The sequence below is a fragment of the Lucilia sericata genome, unplaced genomic scaffold, assembly GCF_015586225.1.
Source record: "Lucilia sericata isolate MDLA Ls3-8-SP2 unplaced genomic scaffold, ASM1558622v1 Contig001232F_arrow, whole genome shotgun sequence".
NCBI classification, from domain to species: domain Eukaryota; kingdom Metazoa; phylum Arthropoda; class Insecta; order Diptera; family Calliphoridae; genus Lucilia; species Lucilia sericata.
The window spans coordinates 122,778-137,698 of record NW_023995190.1 but is presented as its reverse complement, the minus strand read 5'-3'; the positions used below and the strand labels follow the sequence as shown (position 1 = coordinate 137,698).

The following is a 14,921-nucleotide window of genomic DNA, read 5'->3' as shown; positions in this document are numbered from 1 at the left end:
AGTCTGATCTATAGTGTCTGGTCTTTGTCGACTATAGTTTGTATAGACTATAGTCTGGTCTATAGTGTTGACTGGACTGGTCTATATGTCGACTATAATTTGTATAGACTATAGTCTGGTTCTGGTCTATCTAGTGTTCACTGTAGTCTGGCCTATAGTGTTGATTATAGTTCGGCCTATAGTTTCGATTATAGACTGTTAAATATAGTTTAGTCTATAGTGTCGACTACAGTTTGGTATATAGTGTCAGCAATAGTCTGGTCCATAGTGCAGACTATATACAGTTTATAGCCTCGAATATAGACTAGTCTAATGTCACAACTATAATTTAGAATAAAGCCTGGACTTTATACATACACATGTATGTATATCACCTGAAATGAAAATGGTTCACTGTATCAAGATACATATTGCTGCAAATTTTTAGAATCCTATTGTCAAAGTTACCGATTTTATTGAAGTGAAATTCAAAAGGGCGTAACAACAACAAATTAGTCATTTCCACAAGTAAGAATGTTCAAAAAAGCAACATAATAGACAATGTCTGACGGTAAAGTTATATTTAATCGTGTTTATTTTTACGCCCTTTTGCATTTAAGGTGACGATATATGTATAGTGATGTCTTATATATAAAAAAAAATGTCTTAATTTTAAAATACTAGTTGTTTATAATTAAAATTTTTATATTTAATAACTACATAATTAAAATAATATTCCTCTTTCTCCATATTTTCTTTCCAGGATTATCATCTAAAAAATACTCTTCGAAAACATATACGATAACTAATTAAATAAGAAAATAAATATCTATATTAATAAAAAATTTTAAACATAAACATATACTGTGTATATAAACAAAAGAATTATAAACAAAAAAAGAATATTTAAAACTATTTGTTTTTAGTTTTATAATGAAACATTGAATGTGATATTTGAAATTATTAATTTACACAAACAACAAATACTACTACTTATTATACAGCTGAAGTTAAAAAAATACAAATAGAGGACAAATTTGAATATTAATTAAAAAAGAAAACATTTTAGCATCACTTTTTTCATTTAATTTACACCAAAGAATAATAAATCTAAGAAAATTTTTGGTAAATTATAAAAAAAAAAAACAAATAAAAATAAAATTTAAAAATTGTATAAAAAATAATAAAAGAAACATGGCTGACAAAGTAGAACAAACCCAACAGATGAACAACAATCAAAATGATGTACGAAAAATTCGTAAATCTCCAGAATTTCAAACACAACAGCAGGTTATTGTACCCGCCAGCATAACAAGAGAAAGAAGTTTTGTGCGCACTTCCAATCATCAGGTAAATCAAAATATACATATTTTAGATTTAATAATTTAATTAGATTATAGCGAAAATTTTATAAAAAAAAAACTATGCACAGAGGAATGAACGGGGAATGGAATAATTTTTTAGAAAATTCATTGGAAATCTTTAAAGAAAAATAGAATTTATGGAATAATATTGAAAATATCAGATACACTTTCATAATTTTGATCTCTAAGATCTAATCCTGTACGGAAAAGACTTTTAAAATAAGCAATTCTAGTGATTTTGGGTCAAATATTTCGATGCGATAAAAATCAAATCGAACATGTAAGTCAACCAAGGTTATACTACGTATGACTATGAACATTAAATATTCAAAACTATAACGGCAAATAACAATAATTCCAAGAAAAAGTACCACAAAAGAAAAAAAATTATCGTACAATTTTAAATATAAGTACGCATATGAAAAAGATAAATATATTTAAAAATCTTAAAATTTTACTCGGTAAATAAATTGTAATAAAATAAATCTTAAATAAACAGTAACATAAAACTAAAAATGTATATTTTTTCTAATAAAAAAGAAAAACAAATTGTTCCAATTCTCATTAGTAGTGTAAACAAAAAAACGACAAAATAGAAATAATATTTGAATGGATAACAAAATTTCCCTTTTAAATTTTTTTCCCATAAAAATTAAAGATTTTGTGTGAAAATAAAATTGGCAATAATCCAAATAAATAGATATGACCTCAATTATAATACATAGTACATATTAATATATTTATTAATTTTGTCATTTTGTTTGTAACATATTGAAGTGATCGTTGAAGACCTTTTAAGATGTTGTCACTTAAATTTGTTCAAAAAAAAAAAAAAATTCAAAAAAACTTGCTTAACTATTTTAGCATTTCGGATATTTTCGATATTTCAATAAGTAATAGTTATAACTCTTGGGAATTAAAGCTTTTATTGACCTCGGTTTTTCAAAATCGTGTTATTAAAAAAAGTAGGCAAGTAGGAGAACCAAGAAATAAAAATAATGGCATCATAATTTATTGTTTTCTTTCATTTGGGTTCAACCGTACAATTATTGTGTTCCTACCCACCGTTCCATTACTCCATGTGATTGAGTCGGATTCCCTTACCATTCTTTGGAATCCGCTCTCCTTGCCTCGAACGCTTTTGCATACGTCAGGTTAATTCCAGCACTTTTTAAAAAACCACCTTTAGCACCGACTTCCGTCTGGACTTAAGGTTACTTTATTTTTAATGGCCATGCCCTTCTATATACCCCTTTCCTGATTGTACATCTCCTAGCTCATCCACCTATTTCTTATCATATATTAGGTATAGAAAGATCTCTCTATGTTTTGTGTAACTTCATTCAATTGTGTGGATCTTTTGTGCAGCCATAATAGTTTCAGTTCGCGCATGAAGGTAACGGTGTAGTTGGTGAGATATTGAAGATGTCTTTTGGGTTTAGTAAGACAGCACCCAAGATCTTAACTCGGTGGGACCCTAATAATGGGCAGTTGCATAAAATATGCTCTGAGGTTTTCTCTTGTAGGCCACAGAATCTACATAGATTCGTTAAAGAGTTGCCTAGGGTGAATTGATGGTATCTAAGACCATAATGTCCAGTAAGTAATCCCGTTAGTACTCTAAGATCGCTTTTATTGAACGTTTGCAATGGCCAGCAAATTCAGATTTCACCCAAGAGTCGCATTTAGCTTTTGCGTATTCTTGAGGAATGCCAAAGAAGGGCTCAGGGCGAATTAGTTGACGACGAGCGCACCTATTTGCTAGGCAGTCTGCCCTTTTATTGCCAGAGTAACCCTCATGGCCACGTATCCAACATAAAGTCAATTTTGTTTTGTTTACCTAATTCATAAATTGAAGTCAAACAATCGATTACAACACCCGACCTAACTTGGCTATCCGACATTATAAAAATTCTAACACAAATAAAGATGGCCTATATTTCTGCTTGAAAGATTGAAGGGGATGACCTTTTGGGGCCGCCAATACCTGTAAACCGAACATGATCAGCGTTTTCTTTCCACCAAGTTTTATCAGTCCAGAAGTCCGTATTTGGTACTATAACCTCAAATGATCTATCGAAAACCATAGTAGATGACCCACAGTCGGGAATAGGTTGAGACTAAATACATACGTCTCTGTATACAACAGTGGCGCAAAATTTATATTCGGCCCGCTGCAGTATATACAGTCGACTCCCAATAGTTTTAAACCTAGAAGTTTTACGGAAACGATTGCCTAAAGAAAGAATTGTAAGAGAATCTGAGTATTCCTATCCTGATAAACCTCAACTGCCAGAGTTGAGTCCCGAAATTTTCCTTCATTTCGCCAGGAACCTATTTCCCAGCGATTTAATGTTGTATTCTAGGACAATATAAATTATATACTCAATCGCCTCTAGTCCCTCTTAATCTAGGCATATCCTGCAAAATCACTTACTGGCAAAGGCGCCAATTGAGCAATCCCCATTAAGGTCCTGTCAAAATCTTTAGACTGAGTTTATACAGCGCTATAAGTAACTTGGTGGCTCGTACCTTTGATATTTTAAAATCCGTTGTACTATTACAGGACGCGTAGATGATGCCATGTATTCTCTCGAAAAGCAACCTATAATAGCGACATATTTCTGGTTTCACTCTTCTTTTCCTATCATCTATGTTAAGGTTCGAACCTAATCAAGCTCTTTAGCATGCACATTGTAGTGTCCCGGCTCCCAACTGAGTCCAACAGTAAACATAATGTTAGTAAGAGCATTTATACAACCAGGGGCGAATGTACCATATGACATGCCAATGCTCTAGGAGCCGCTTGACTATCGACATATATTGTCATAACCGACCCTAGATCGATATGATTACGTATGAGTTAAAACATTGTAGTGTCCCGGCACCCAACTGAGTCTAATAGTAAACATAATGTCAGTGAGAGCATTTATACCACCAGGGGCGAATGTACCGTATGACATGCCAATGCTCTAAGAGCCGCTTAACTATCGACATATATTGTCATAACCGACCCTAGATCGTTATGATTACGTATGAGTTCCGTCGCTTTCCAGATCGCTGGATCTCTGCTTAACTATACTAATTGTAAAGACTCTCTGTTAGCCTCCTCTTCTCCCTGTATAGATTCCTCTATGGCATCCTTTATTCCCGATGGTAAATTAAAGTCCATCAGTTGTTTCATGGCCTCTTCTATATCTTCCATTCTCCTGCCAGTGCTATCTACCACTGATTCTTAGATTGGAGACTTGAGAATAGTCTTCGGGAATCTTGTTTGGGTATTCGAATGATTTTCTTACATCAAGTTTAGTATAATATTCATCCCTGTCATGCTCGGTTGAATGGCTTGGGAAGATTTTCGATCAGTCTTTGAAAATTTACAATAAAATATTTCTTTATCTGTTTGTTTCAGTTGTTAAATTATTCTTTTGAAATTTAATCCTTATAACCTTTTATATTTATCGCAAACTTTCGTATGCAGTAAATTATACATTTTAATATAATTTGCTTCCAGTTGGTCTGTTTCGGTCTTTCGTCGTTATTGAAATTGTTGTAGTGTGAATCTACATTAAAATTTTTCATATGAACTTCATCGTGAATGCGTCATACAAAAAAATAAATATATATTTTCTATTATAACAATAATATTTTCTTTTCTTTATAGAATATCAACAAACGACGTAGCTTGGCCTTCAATCTACAGACCGGTGGCAATACTCAGACTGTGCAGTTGCGTGGCAAACCAACAATGGACATTTATAGACCACCAAGTGAGTAAAATAATTGATTAGTAAATGATTTTTGCTGTAAAATTGCGACAAGTTTCTTTGAGCTTATAAATACGATTGCTTCATGTTATTGCAAAGAATTTCTTGTAACGAGTCGTTATGAGAAATTATGAAGTTAATTTTTTATATAAAATTTTATTTCAATCACACTGCCTGTACAATTTTGCCATTTTAATATTTAATTTTACGACATTCTGCAATATGTAGCATAATGTAGGTCCATGTGTGTTTTTCCATTTTTGTTGTTTTCGTCCAAAGTTTGCGTTAGATTTTGTAGAAACACGTTCCATAACTTTTAAGGCTTGATAACTCAACTTTAGATTAATCGCAAATCTTATCGTAATCTATTTAACCTTCCTATACCCGTGCCATGAATTGTAACACTTATAGCCTCTACGATCTGTGGGTACATTTTGAGAATGATTAAAATATATTTCAATTCCTCTTTTTGAAAATGGTCCTAGGAAGGTTAAAGTTGTCAATTCGGTGATTTCTTAGCGTCAGCTGATTACGATATGATTGATCAATCTTTATTCCCTTAATGCTTTTAATATAATAATGCTTAAAGTTTAATCATTTGGATCGAAGCCTTTCTAAATGCCCACTTCCTGTTTTTTTCTTTCTTTTTTATGTCTCTCTTTTTCACTTAAATCCATTTACTTTATTCTCTTTACAAAAACACGCATAACTGGATATTTCAAAATTATTGTTGTATGTTTGTGTTGTATAATGAATTGATAACGTCCTTTATGGGGGACAATAATGTGGCAACTTTTAAATTATACTGAAAAAAAAAGATGCCCGTTATGAAAATGGTAATAATCTAAATGTTAACGCTCAGGAATTTAATTATGCGGCCACTACAAATACAAGATCTACTACACCACCTCCTACACAATCACTTGTCCAATCGGCAGCACCATCAGATACAATTGATAGTCGGTAATGTTTTGTGGTTGTACAAATAATTTAGAAACATTTAATTTTCATTTCCAGAATTAAACTACAATCTACAACATTCTTCCAGTTCATCCATGGTCTTTCCGCTCAATTCTCCCACTGGAATACAGCCACAAATGCAATATGTGGCAACAAATAATGCAATGATGAATCGTCGACAGGCTGGTCTCTCTTTGGGCAGTATGCCATTGGGAAATATGAATAAACAGCATCATATGACTGGTGGACATCGTCCCATACTCGTAACTCACTCACATCCCATGCAAATGGGTCATATGGGTGTCTCACAGCAGGTGCCATTGATCAATTCACCCTCAAGTGGAAATATTTTACATGTAAGTGGAGTTTTGCTATGTATTGTGTAATTTTCTTAATTTGAAAATAATATTAAACTTTCAGCAAGCTGCCACAACAAATCGTGTAAAATTTGCCCCAGAGCCACAAAAACATCATCACAATAAAGGTCAAATGAATATGGTGCAAATGAACAATAATCTTAATCAAAACTATCAGCAACACCAGCAAATGAACGTCATGAATCCATACATTATGGCCAACAACCAGATGGGAAATGGACCCATGGATCCCTATATGAATATAGCACCATTACAACGTTCGAAATCACTCTCTTCAGCTGATGCTTTGACACGTGGTATTGCTGGGCTTGGTTTGGGTCTTGGCAATGAAGTCACCGATATCGGTCAATTTACTCCCGAAATACAATCTCTTATTGATACGGCTCTTGAAGATCCCAACAAATTGAATTCACGCAGTCTAATGGAATTGACTTCACATTTCATTAAACGTGCTGTAGAGGGACGTCGTTATGCTCTACCCATATCAAGACTTTGTCTAAATATTATAGCCAAAGAGCAAAAGGAGACATTTTTGGAGGCATTGTTGAACACCTGTCGTCAGTGGTATCAAGAGAGAGAAAAGGTAAGTGCAAATAGTTTACAATTTCTTAAGTAAACATAACAAAATAATTTAATTTTCTTTTCTTAGCTTTTATTCACAATCCAAGGAATGAAATCACCATCTAGAGCTCGTTTTACCGCTTTCATGGCATTTCTAACCGAAATGTTTTGTCAATTAAAGCGGCGTCAATTGCAATTGCGCACCCAATGCGAAGGAGCACCACCACCATTAGTTCTACTTACCCTTTTGTCGAAATGTTGTGAAGACTGTGTAAAACCACCAGTCAGATCCTTATCTGAGGTAAGTTCACTTTGTTAACTGAAGTTCAGCTATTAAAATGCAAATGTAACTATCTTGCAGATTGAATGTCTCTTCTATGTATTGACTTGTATTGGTCAAGATCTGGAAATGCAATTGCCACAACAGTTGGAATTACTCTTGTCCATGGTACGGGATGCCTTTTTGAATGCCAGTGACTCGGCCCCTGCCATACGTCGTACTCTTTTGCAGCTCATTGAATTGCAGGCATCCCATTGGCAATTACCAGGCAACACGGTGCTCTATTACTATCCCTCGAACAAGTGAGATTCTCCTCACATAGTTGTTCCATTTGTTGGACCTTAAAAAATGCAACTGTTTTGAAAAATTAAAACTTTTATTTTTGTTTGTTATAAAAATTACCTAAAAATTATATTAAACTTAGATACATACATACATATACATACATTTATTGCATTTATAAAAGATGCAAATGTTTTGTTGGAGCAATGATCCCTCATAGACATCCTACAGTACATTATAAATACATTAAGTTATTAATACATATTTCTTTTTATTATTTATTTTAATTTTATTTCTACTAACAAATAATAAAACAAATATTTTTGATCATGATCATACAATACTATCTCTATATTATTAAAATTTTACTATTTTATTATTATAATAACTATATTCATATTTTAATTTAATTTATATATGTAGTATCTAATTATTTATAATACATCTACAATATAGTATATACATAATACATACATATGGATATTGTTTAACATAATGTATGTTTGATATTTTAGAGAACATTAGATCGCTAGATCATCCGTGAAAACTTACAACAATTCAAACTCTAATATATAGAAGTTTAAGAGGCATTTTTGAGCTCAAAAATACTTTTTCCTCACAAGATATTATTAAACGAAGAAATTTTAACATCACAAAGCAATATAAAAAAACTACTAATCCCAAATTTATTAATATCTAATACTAGTCAAAAAACAAAAAAAAAATATTTTTTAAAAATAAAGTGATTTTCAAAGATATAAATCTAAGGTTTCTTTAGACACTTGGCAACATATGTAAATCGTTAGGGAAAGAAAATGACCCAAATTAATTTTTGGAAAATATATCATGGTGGAAAATTCGTGATCTTTTCGATTCTAATGTTTTAACCACAGACAAATGATCATAGCATGGATTCACGAGCAACGTTTCAATGTGTTTCACAAGGACTGAAAAAAAAACCCCAACTTATGTGCTATGTTAAGCTCAGTGTTTCCAATTTGACGATTTTCCCGTCAAATCACACGCTTTTATACCCTTTGTGAGAAGGCTATATATAAGTTTGTCATTCCATTCTATAAAGTATATATATTCTGAATCCCTATAGATAGTCGATTAAGCTATGTCCGTCTGTTGAAATCAATTTTCTGAAGACCCCAGATATCTTCGAAATCTAAATCTTCAATAATTCTGCCAGACATGCTTTCGATAATCATGCAAAATCGGTCCATAAATAACTGATATACATATGTGCAAAAATCTGAAACTACCTCTGAAAATTTTTATAAATTAAAGCATAAAAATAACCACAACAACGAGATAAAGCAGTAATATGTTGGTAATACCGTTTATATTTTGTTTGAGGGTGGTAATACAGTTGATAGGTACAACAGTCAATATTTCTTTCTACGCTAATACATTTTATATATTTTTGTGTGTATGTTATGTGTGACATGTACAAGAAATGATGTATTTGTTATTGTTGTTTTCCCTAGTCTAGTATATAGTCAAGTCTATGGTCTAGTCTATAGTCTAGTATATAGTCTTGTCTATATTCTTGTCTACAGTCTAGTCTATAGTCTAGTCCATAGTCCATTATAGTCTATAGTCCAGTATATAATCTAGTCTATAATCCAGTCTATAGTCCAGTCTACAGTCATTTGTTTCATATAGTTTAGTCTAGCGTATAGTATAGTCTAGTGTATAGTCTAGTCTATAGTCTAGTCTATAGTCTAGTGTATAGTCTAGTCTATAGTCTAATCTATAGTCTGGTCTATTGTCTAGTCTATATATACATACAACCGTACCCCAAATGGGACTATGGAGCTCATAAATGTGCTAGTATTACTACAACTTAGTTATAAATAAGTCTAAATAATACTGCCGAATTTCGTAATGGTCACGCACTAACCCGCATACAAGGTCCCCTTTGTAAAATGACTTGAAAGTTAATAATGCACCCAATCGAACTGAGTATATTGATGGATGAACACAAGAGTTTCCTTTAAACGATGGAATGTAAAGTAAGTACATAGGTATGTAAAGCTGGACGTCCACCCTACGCGTTCTACGCTTCTTCGCATTCTACGCGGCTGTCAAAAAAGTAGAATCAATGTTGTTGTGTGCTAGAAGTTACAAGCACAAAAGCGTAGAATGCCTTGATGCGTAGAATGCTTAAAGTAGATCTGCTTTCTATTTTTGTAAGCGTCATAAGCGGTGCACGAATATGTCAGCTGATTTTGACAAATTATATTTTATTTTTAATTTTAATAAACTAAAACGAGTTAAACTGTGAAACAATAAATGAAAAACTTAAAAACCGCGAAGATTTTTGTAAATAAAGCATAAATTTGACGCTAATGATGCGTAGTATGCAAAGAATGTATGAAAAGCACGAAATGCTTTGCCACGAAGACGCGTAGTGTCAACGGTAATAACATTTTGGACATTTTCCATTTGAGTAAACATCTTATATCCACAGTGTGTTTAAAATAAGTTTAATTTTTTGTATTTTGCCGTATGTTGTTGCTGTTTTTTTCTGTCAAAGCATGCAGTAAATTTCTCTTTTTTTTAATGAAATTTTCAGAGGTTGTCTAGGATTTTTGCTTAAATCTCCGTTATTTCTGGATGGATTTTGCTGATTTTAAACACGAAACTTCTTGAATGTATGCCTGATAGAATTGTTGAAGGTTTGTATCCAGAAGATATCTGGGGACTTCAGAAAATTGATTTCAAAAGACACACAGATAGACGGGCATGGCTTAATCGACTATGTTTGACCATTTCCTCTCCAGGCTGTAGTTGAATATCATAAAATGTTCCCATTAATTTGACTTATTTCATTAAGACATGATTATTCATGATATGCTTCAAGAATATTCCAAGCATTTCTTCTCAGTTGTTAATATGAAAAACATTTGTTTTATCAACAGACAAACCAATCAATATATTTAGTTGCTTCATTGTCAAGGTCATTTGATTTTGCAGTAGGATATCAGGTACATTTTTCTTTTACTTTTACCTTCCATACTTCCTCAGTTTTCTACGGGATATTGGACAAAAGTCGAGTGCTTAAGGTGAACATAAGCCTTTTTCTGGCTGGTACATTTTCAACCACAGAGTGAGTTAGAGATGTCTCAGCATCGCCCCTTTGTGCCTTGTAAAGAACACGCAGGTCGAAATTTTTGAACATGGTTCAACCGGTTCACGTACAAGCACTTTCCTCGATTACTATCTATTCTTGGACCATTGCTGCCCCCTTGAGAAACTTTCAAGTTGCAAAAACATCACTTCCGCAAATGGAATGGCGTCTGTTGATTCGACAACAGTACCTAGAGACGTAATCGGTAAACCGAAATATGAACTTATCAAATAGCCAAAGTCCAATTCTTAACACACTGTGGTAAGAAAAATGTGTAATGCGAATAAGATGCCGTACATCCATCACCATTCAACTCACAAGTTCTCATATATACTACACATCCAAGAGAAAACATTCGACACATTCATAAAAGTATATTGTTGTATCAAGGTCCATATAGCCCTGATTAATTCCGTATTTTTTTCATTTCACACCAACTCATTTCAAACTTTTAGCTCCACAGTCACTCCTCTGAGAGCAATCTGTTAACTTTTTCGGCAAAAGCACCGAACTTATGCCGAAATATAGATATCGATTTTGGGTTTAAACCACAGATACTACATGTACCCCAAAAGGACCTCTGCAATAACCGGGACAAGTCAAAGTCCGAAACTCAAATTCCTGCGTGCCACCGCTTCCCGTTTCTTGATGTTGGGTCATTGCTCTCGACCCTCTTCTCGACCAACTCTCTTGTTCGTCTACAGAACAAGTTGAAATTTGTCTCATCGACTCATAAAAATTGTTTCCCACTCCGAATTAAGCCATTTAGTCCTCTACATATTTAGCTCTTTTTTGCTTGTTTACTTCAGAGTTCATGGTGACTGGCTCATAATGGACAGATTTGATAGTGAAATTTTGCCACACAAATTATTTGAGATTGTTGTTGTTGTTATCCATTTCTGGAATCATCTTTGCACACATATCTTCAACTCCTTCAAAGTAACTGATGGCTTTTCTTCCACCTACCGCAGCATATTTTCGGCTTTTTTCCATCGCTCTGAAAAGGTTAAAGACGACCAACCCATCTATGGGCAGTATTGTAGTTTCCAGGGACTTTCAGTCATCTCCACGTGACGCTGCTTCAATTACCCTTTTTCGATCTTGGATATTATACATCACAAAGTATACAGAGGTGTCACTTTTGACATTTAAAAAAGTCTAAAATCAGCTTTTGTTTGATTTTGAAATTGTTTGGTGAGAAGAGGTATATAAAATACAGCTAAAAAAATTATTGAATTCGTTTTGTGCGAAAGAGAGGGAAATAGTTTTTTGCTCGTGACGCCTCTGTATACCCTGTGTTATACATATTTGTTATATTTCTTTCGCTCTGTATGTATTTTGTTCCCCTAATTGGAACTAAACAATTGTTGTGAATTAAATTATTACTAGACATAATATAATAATGAATATGTGTAGCTGTCATTTAACACAAGGCTTCCTTGTGATATTATGCATTTTCTAACTTAATTTTATTTATAAATTTAAAAAAAAAAATCAAAAATACTTTAATATTAATATCAATTTGTATTTTCTCAATTTCAATTTCTATATTCTCAATATTAATTTGAATTTCTAAATTACAAATTAAGTATTCCCGATATAAATTTGCGATTTTTAATTTATATTTTCTTAATATGAAATAGAAATTCCTAAAAAAAATTAAATGTATTCATAAACAAAAGTTGACACAAAACTCATTTTTACAACAATGTTTGAAACTTAACAAGTGTTTTGAATTATAATGGAATTTTTTCATGCAACTTCATCAATGTTTGAAAAGGAAAAACGCTTTTAACTGTTCATGTATACTTATAAATAACAATAGACATCAAAAACAAACAAAAAACAGAAATGAAAACTAAAATTAAGGAAACTGAATATTAATCAAAATTATAAGAAATGAGAAAAACTAAAATCATATATTAAAGAAACTTGTATGTATTGTGTGCTAATTTAATTCCTCCTTAATTAACACAGACACACACACACGCCTACATACACCTGAACAATATTTGTAATTGTTTGTGTCTGAAATTAAAAAAAAAATAACTTTGTAGTTAATACAGGGATTGCAAACTAGTGTGTTCGACAGCAGTCAAATTTGGATTAGGAAGCGATATGTTCAACCAACCATATGGTACCGGGATAACTACAAATAGACACATTCATTACGAGGGTAATATGAAAAATCTTTAAAAACTGACATATTTTATAAAAAAAATTTTGTGGTAAATAAGAGTGAGATAAATCTAATACAATTTTAAAGAGCTCCAACTCTAAATCAGTTCAAAAGAACTCGGCTCCGGCTGGCAGTTGGAACAGCAAGTAACCGGACAAGCAACGACACGTGTACTCCAGAAATACTCCAGAATTGTTGTTATAGTACCAGTGAGATGGATGATTCATATACAGCAGCTTTGAACGGCATTCATAAAGACGCCATTAACTCTCGGTTGCTGGATATCACTTGAAGGTCGTAATTGGTAGTCGCCCACCGCCAATAGCAAACATAGAACAAGAGTAGTTCTGGCACAATTAGGGTCATAATGGAGCAACAGGCTTAATACCTACTAGTTCCGCAAAGAGCGCGACATCCCTAATGAATGTTCAGATTGTGATCAAAGTCCTTGTGATACCCGCCACATATTCAACTGCTCAATATGTAGAAGTAGAACACTTCTTTTGGAACTCAATGCAGATCCCGCGGTTTAGACAATTTATAGTTGTAGTAGTTACAACTATAATAACTACATCTGGATCTGGAAATGGAGCTCATTACTGACAGCTTAGGCTGTTTTCTGTAAAAGACAAACTGGAATAGTTTGGCCAATTATAATTGTGGTCGTTTTGATCATATCGTTGATGATAGCGTGGCCAGGGGAATATGAATATCCTTTCGGAATAGAGCATTCGAAAATAACGTAGAACAATAAAAATCAACAGTTGACAAATCTTGCAAAAAACTTCTGTAGCAGATAAACACCACAAAACTTTTTTTCTTGGACCAGCACTCAGGGAATGACCCCTACTTATGTATGTATCGAAAGAGGCGGTAAAATTTGTTTCAAAAGAATGTATAGACCACAAACAAGTTCTCTAATTTCAGGGGATCAAAATCCATTATAATATCGATAGAACAATGAAATACACTGTCACCAACAAGTTCCTTTGCCGTCTCCTGTACCCGTCGAGTAGATCCAAAATAAACTTCGATTCTCCGTTGCATTCCAATTTCAGTCGGATATACATACATAAGTGGTGTAATTAGTAAGGAGATCAGATGGTGTGAAGTATGTCTTATACCGCTTTTAAAAGCCAGCGAACATCTCACATCTGATTTCTTTATATTTACACCACCCAAAATCGACTCTGTCAAGTCGTGATTGAGCGATTCAACCATATGGGCGTCATTTCCCCAATCTCTAAAGATCTTGGTCTATAATTGAATGAATAAGAATGGCTAATATTTCTATCATCGGGAAAATAGTCGATAGAATTGGAAATTTGATATATAAGGACGTTTATGAAAACATTAAATAAGGAAACGGAAAGAACGCAGCCTTGTGGTACCCTTGAATTAATCTTAAACTCGTTTGATGTGTAAACTTTTAGTTTACAGAAGCCAGCAGGCAATTAGAATTGTTTTTTGGATCGTAAGAAAACTCTGAGTGAATGCTGTCCCACAGGTAAGGTTTACATCATATGGGTACCAGGCCATTCGTAAGTAGTCGGCAACGAAAGATCGAATGTAATAGCTTTAAAGGGAAGGGAGCTCGAGATTAACCTAACGAACGCAAAACCATTTCTCTTGGTATATTGAAACGGTGGATAGAACCACAAAGATCCTATGGTGTAACCCTCACGGGAGCAAAACGAGAAGCCTCCTTAAAATTCAAAGCGGCCGCACAGGATTACGGGCACACTTATACAAAAGAATGTAGAAAAGACAGTGAAACTCTGGAGCATTTTCTTTGCTATTGTCAGGCTTTCGCTGAAATTCGATCCAAATATGTTGGGAGTGATATTATTTCGGATATAAAATCCCTCACGAACTCTAATTGGAAAATTCTTAGAAATTACGTGCAGGAAACTGCAAACATCGGACGATAATACATTCAGTGAATACTATATAAGGTTTTTGTTTTTACCAACAAACATTTTCCAACAGGTCCAATAATGGCCTAGGTGTATTTCTTCGGATAAACCTAATCT

The 14,921-nt window shown here is 33.3% G+C and overlaps 1 protein-coding gene across 3 annotated transcripts; it reads left to right on the top strand.

Annotated features, from left to right (window-relative positions):
• The first annotated feature begins 740 nt into the window (after window positions 1–740).
• Window positions 741–8,328, top strand: LOC119610569. 3 transcript variants are annotated; one of them, XM_037965845.1, is made up of 7 exons: window positions 747–1,329; window positions 5,008–5,113; window positions 5,929–6,069; window positions 6,128–6,426; window positions 6,491–7,030; window positions 7,097–7,309; window positions 7,370–8,328. In XM_037965845.1, exons 1-7 carry the CDS (start codon window positions 1,174–1,176, stop codon window positions 7,592–7,594), a joined length of 1,680 nt encoding a protein of 559 aa, XP_037821773.1. In that variant the 5' UTR covers window positions 747–1,173; the 3' UTR covers window positions 7,595–8,328. The 3 variants fall into 3 exon arrangements, with proteins under 3 accessions (XP_037821775.1, XP_037821773.1, XP_037821774.1); XM_037965846.1 differs by having other exon boundaries at window positions 5,929–6,073; window positions 6,159–6,426; XM_037965847.1 differs by lacking the exon at window positions 5,929–6,069 and having other exon boundaries at window positions 741–1,329; window positions 7,370–7,727.
• The last annotated feature ends 6,593 nt before the right edge of the window (window positions 8,329–14,921 follow it).

Excerpts from the sequence above, each read along its gene's own strand:
- LOC119610569 (XM_037965845.1), top strand. The coding sequence starts at position 1,174 with ATGGCTGACAAAGTAGAACAAACCCAACAGATGAACAACAATCAAAAT. Across the intron at positions 1,330-5,007 it reads TGCGCACTTCCAATCATCAG|AATATCAACAAACGACGTAG; the intron begins GTAAATCAAAAT and ends TTTTCTTTATAG. Across the intron at positions 7,310-7,369 it reads CAGTCAGATCCTTATCTGAG|ATTGAATGTCTCTTCTATGT; the intron begins GTAAGTTCACTT and ends ACTATCTTGCAG.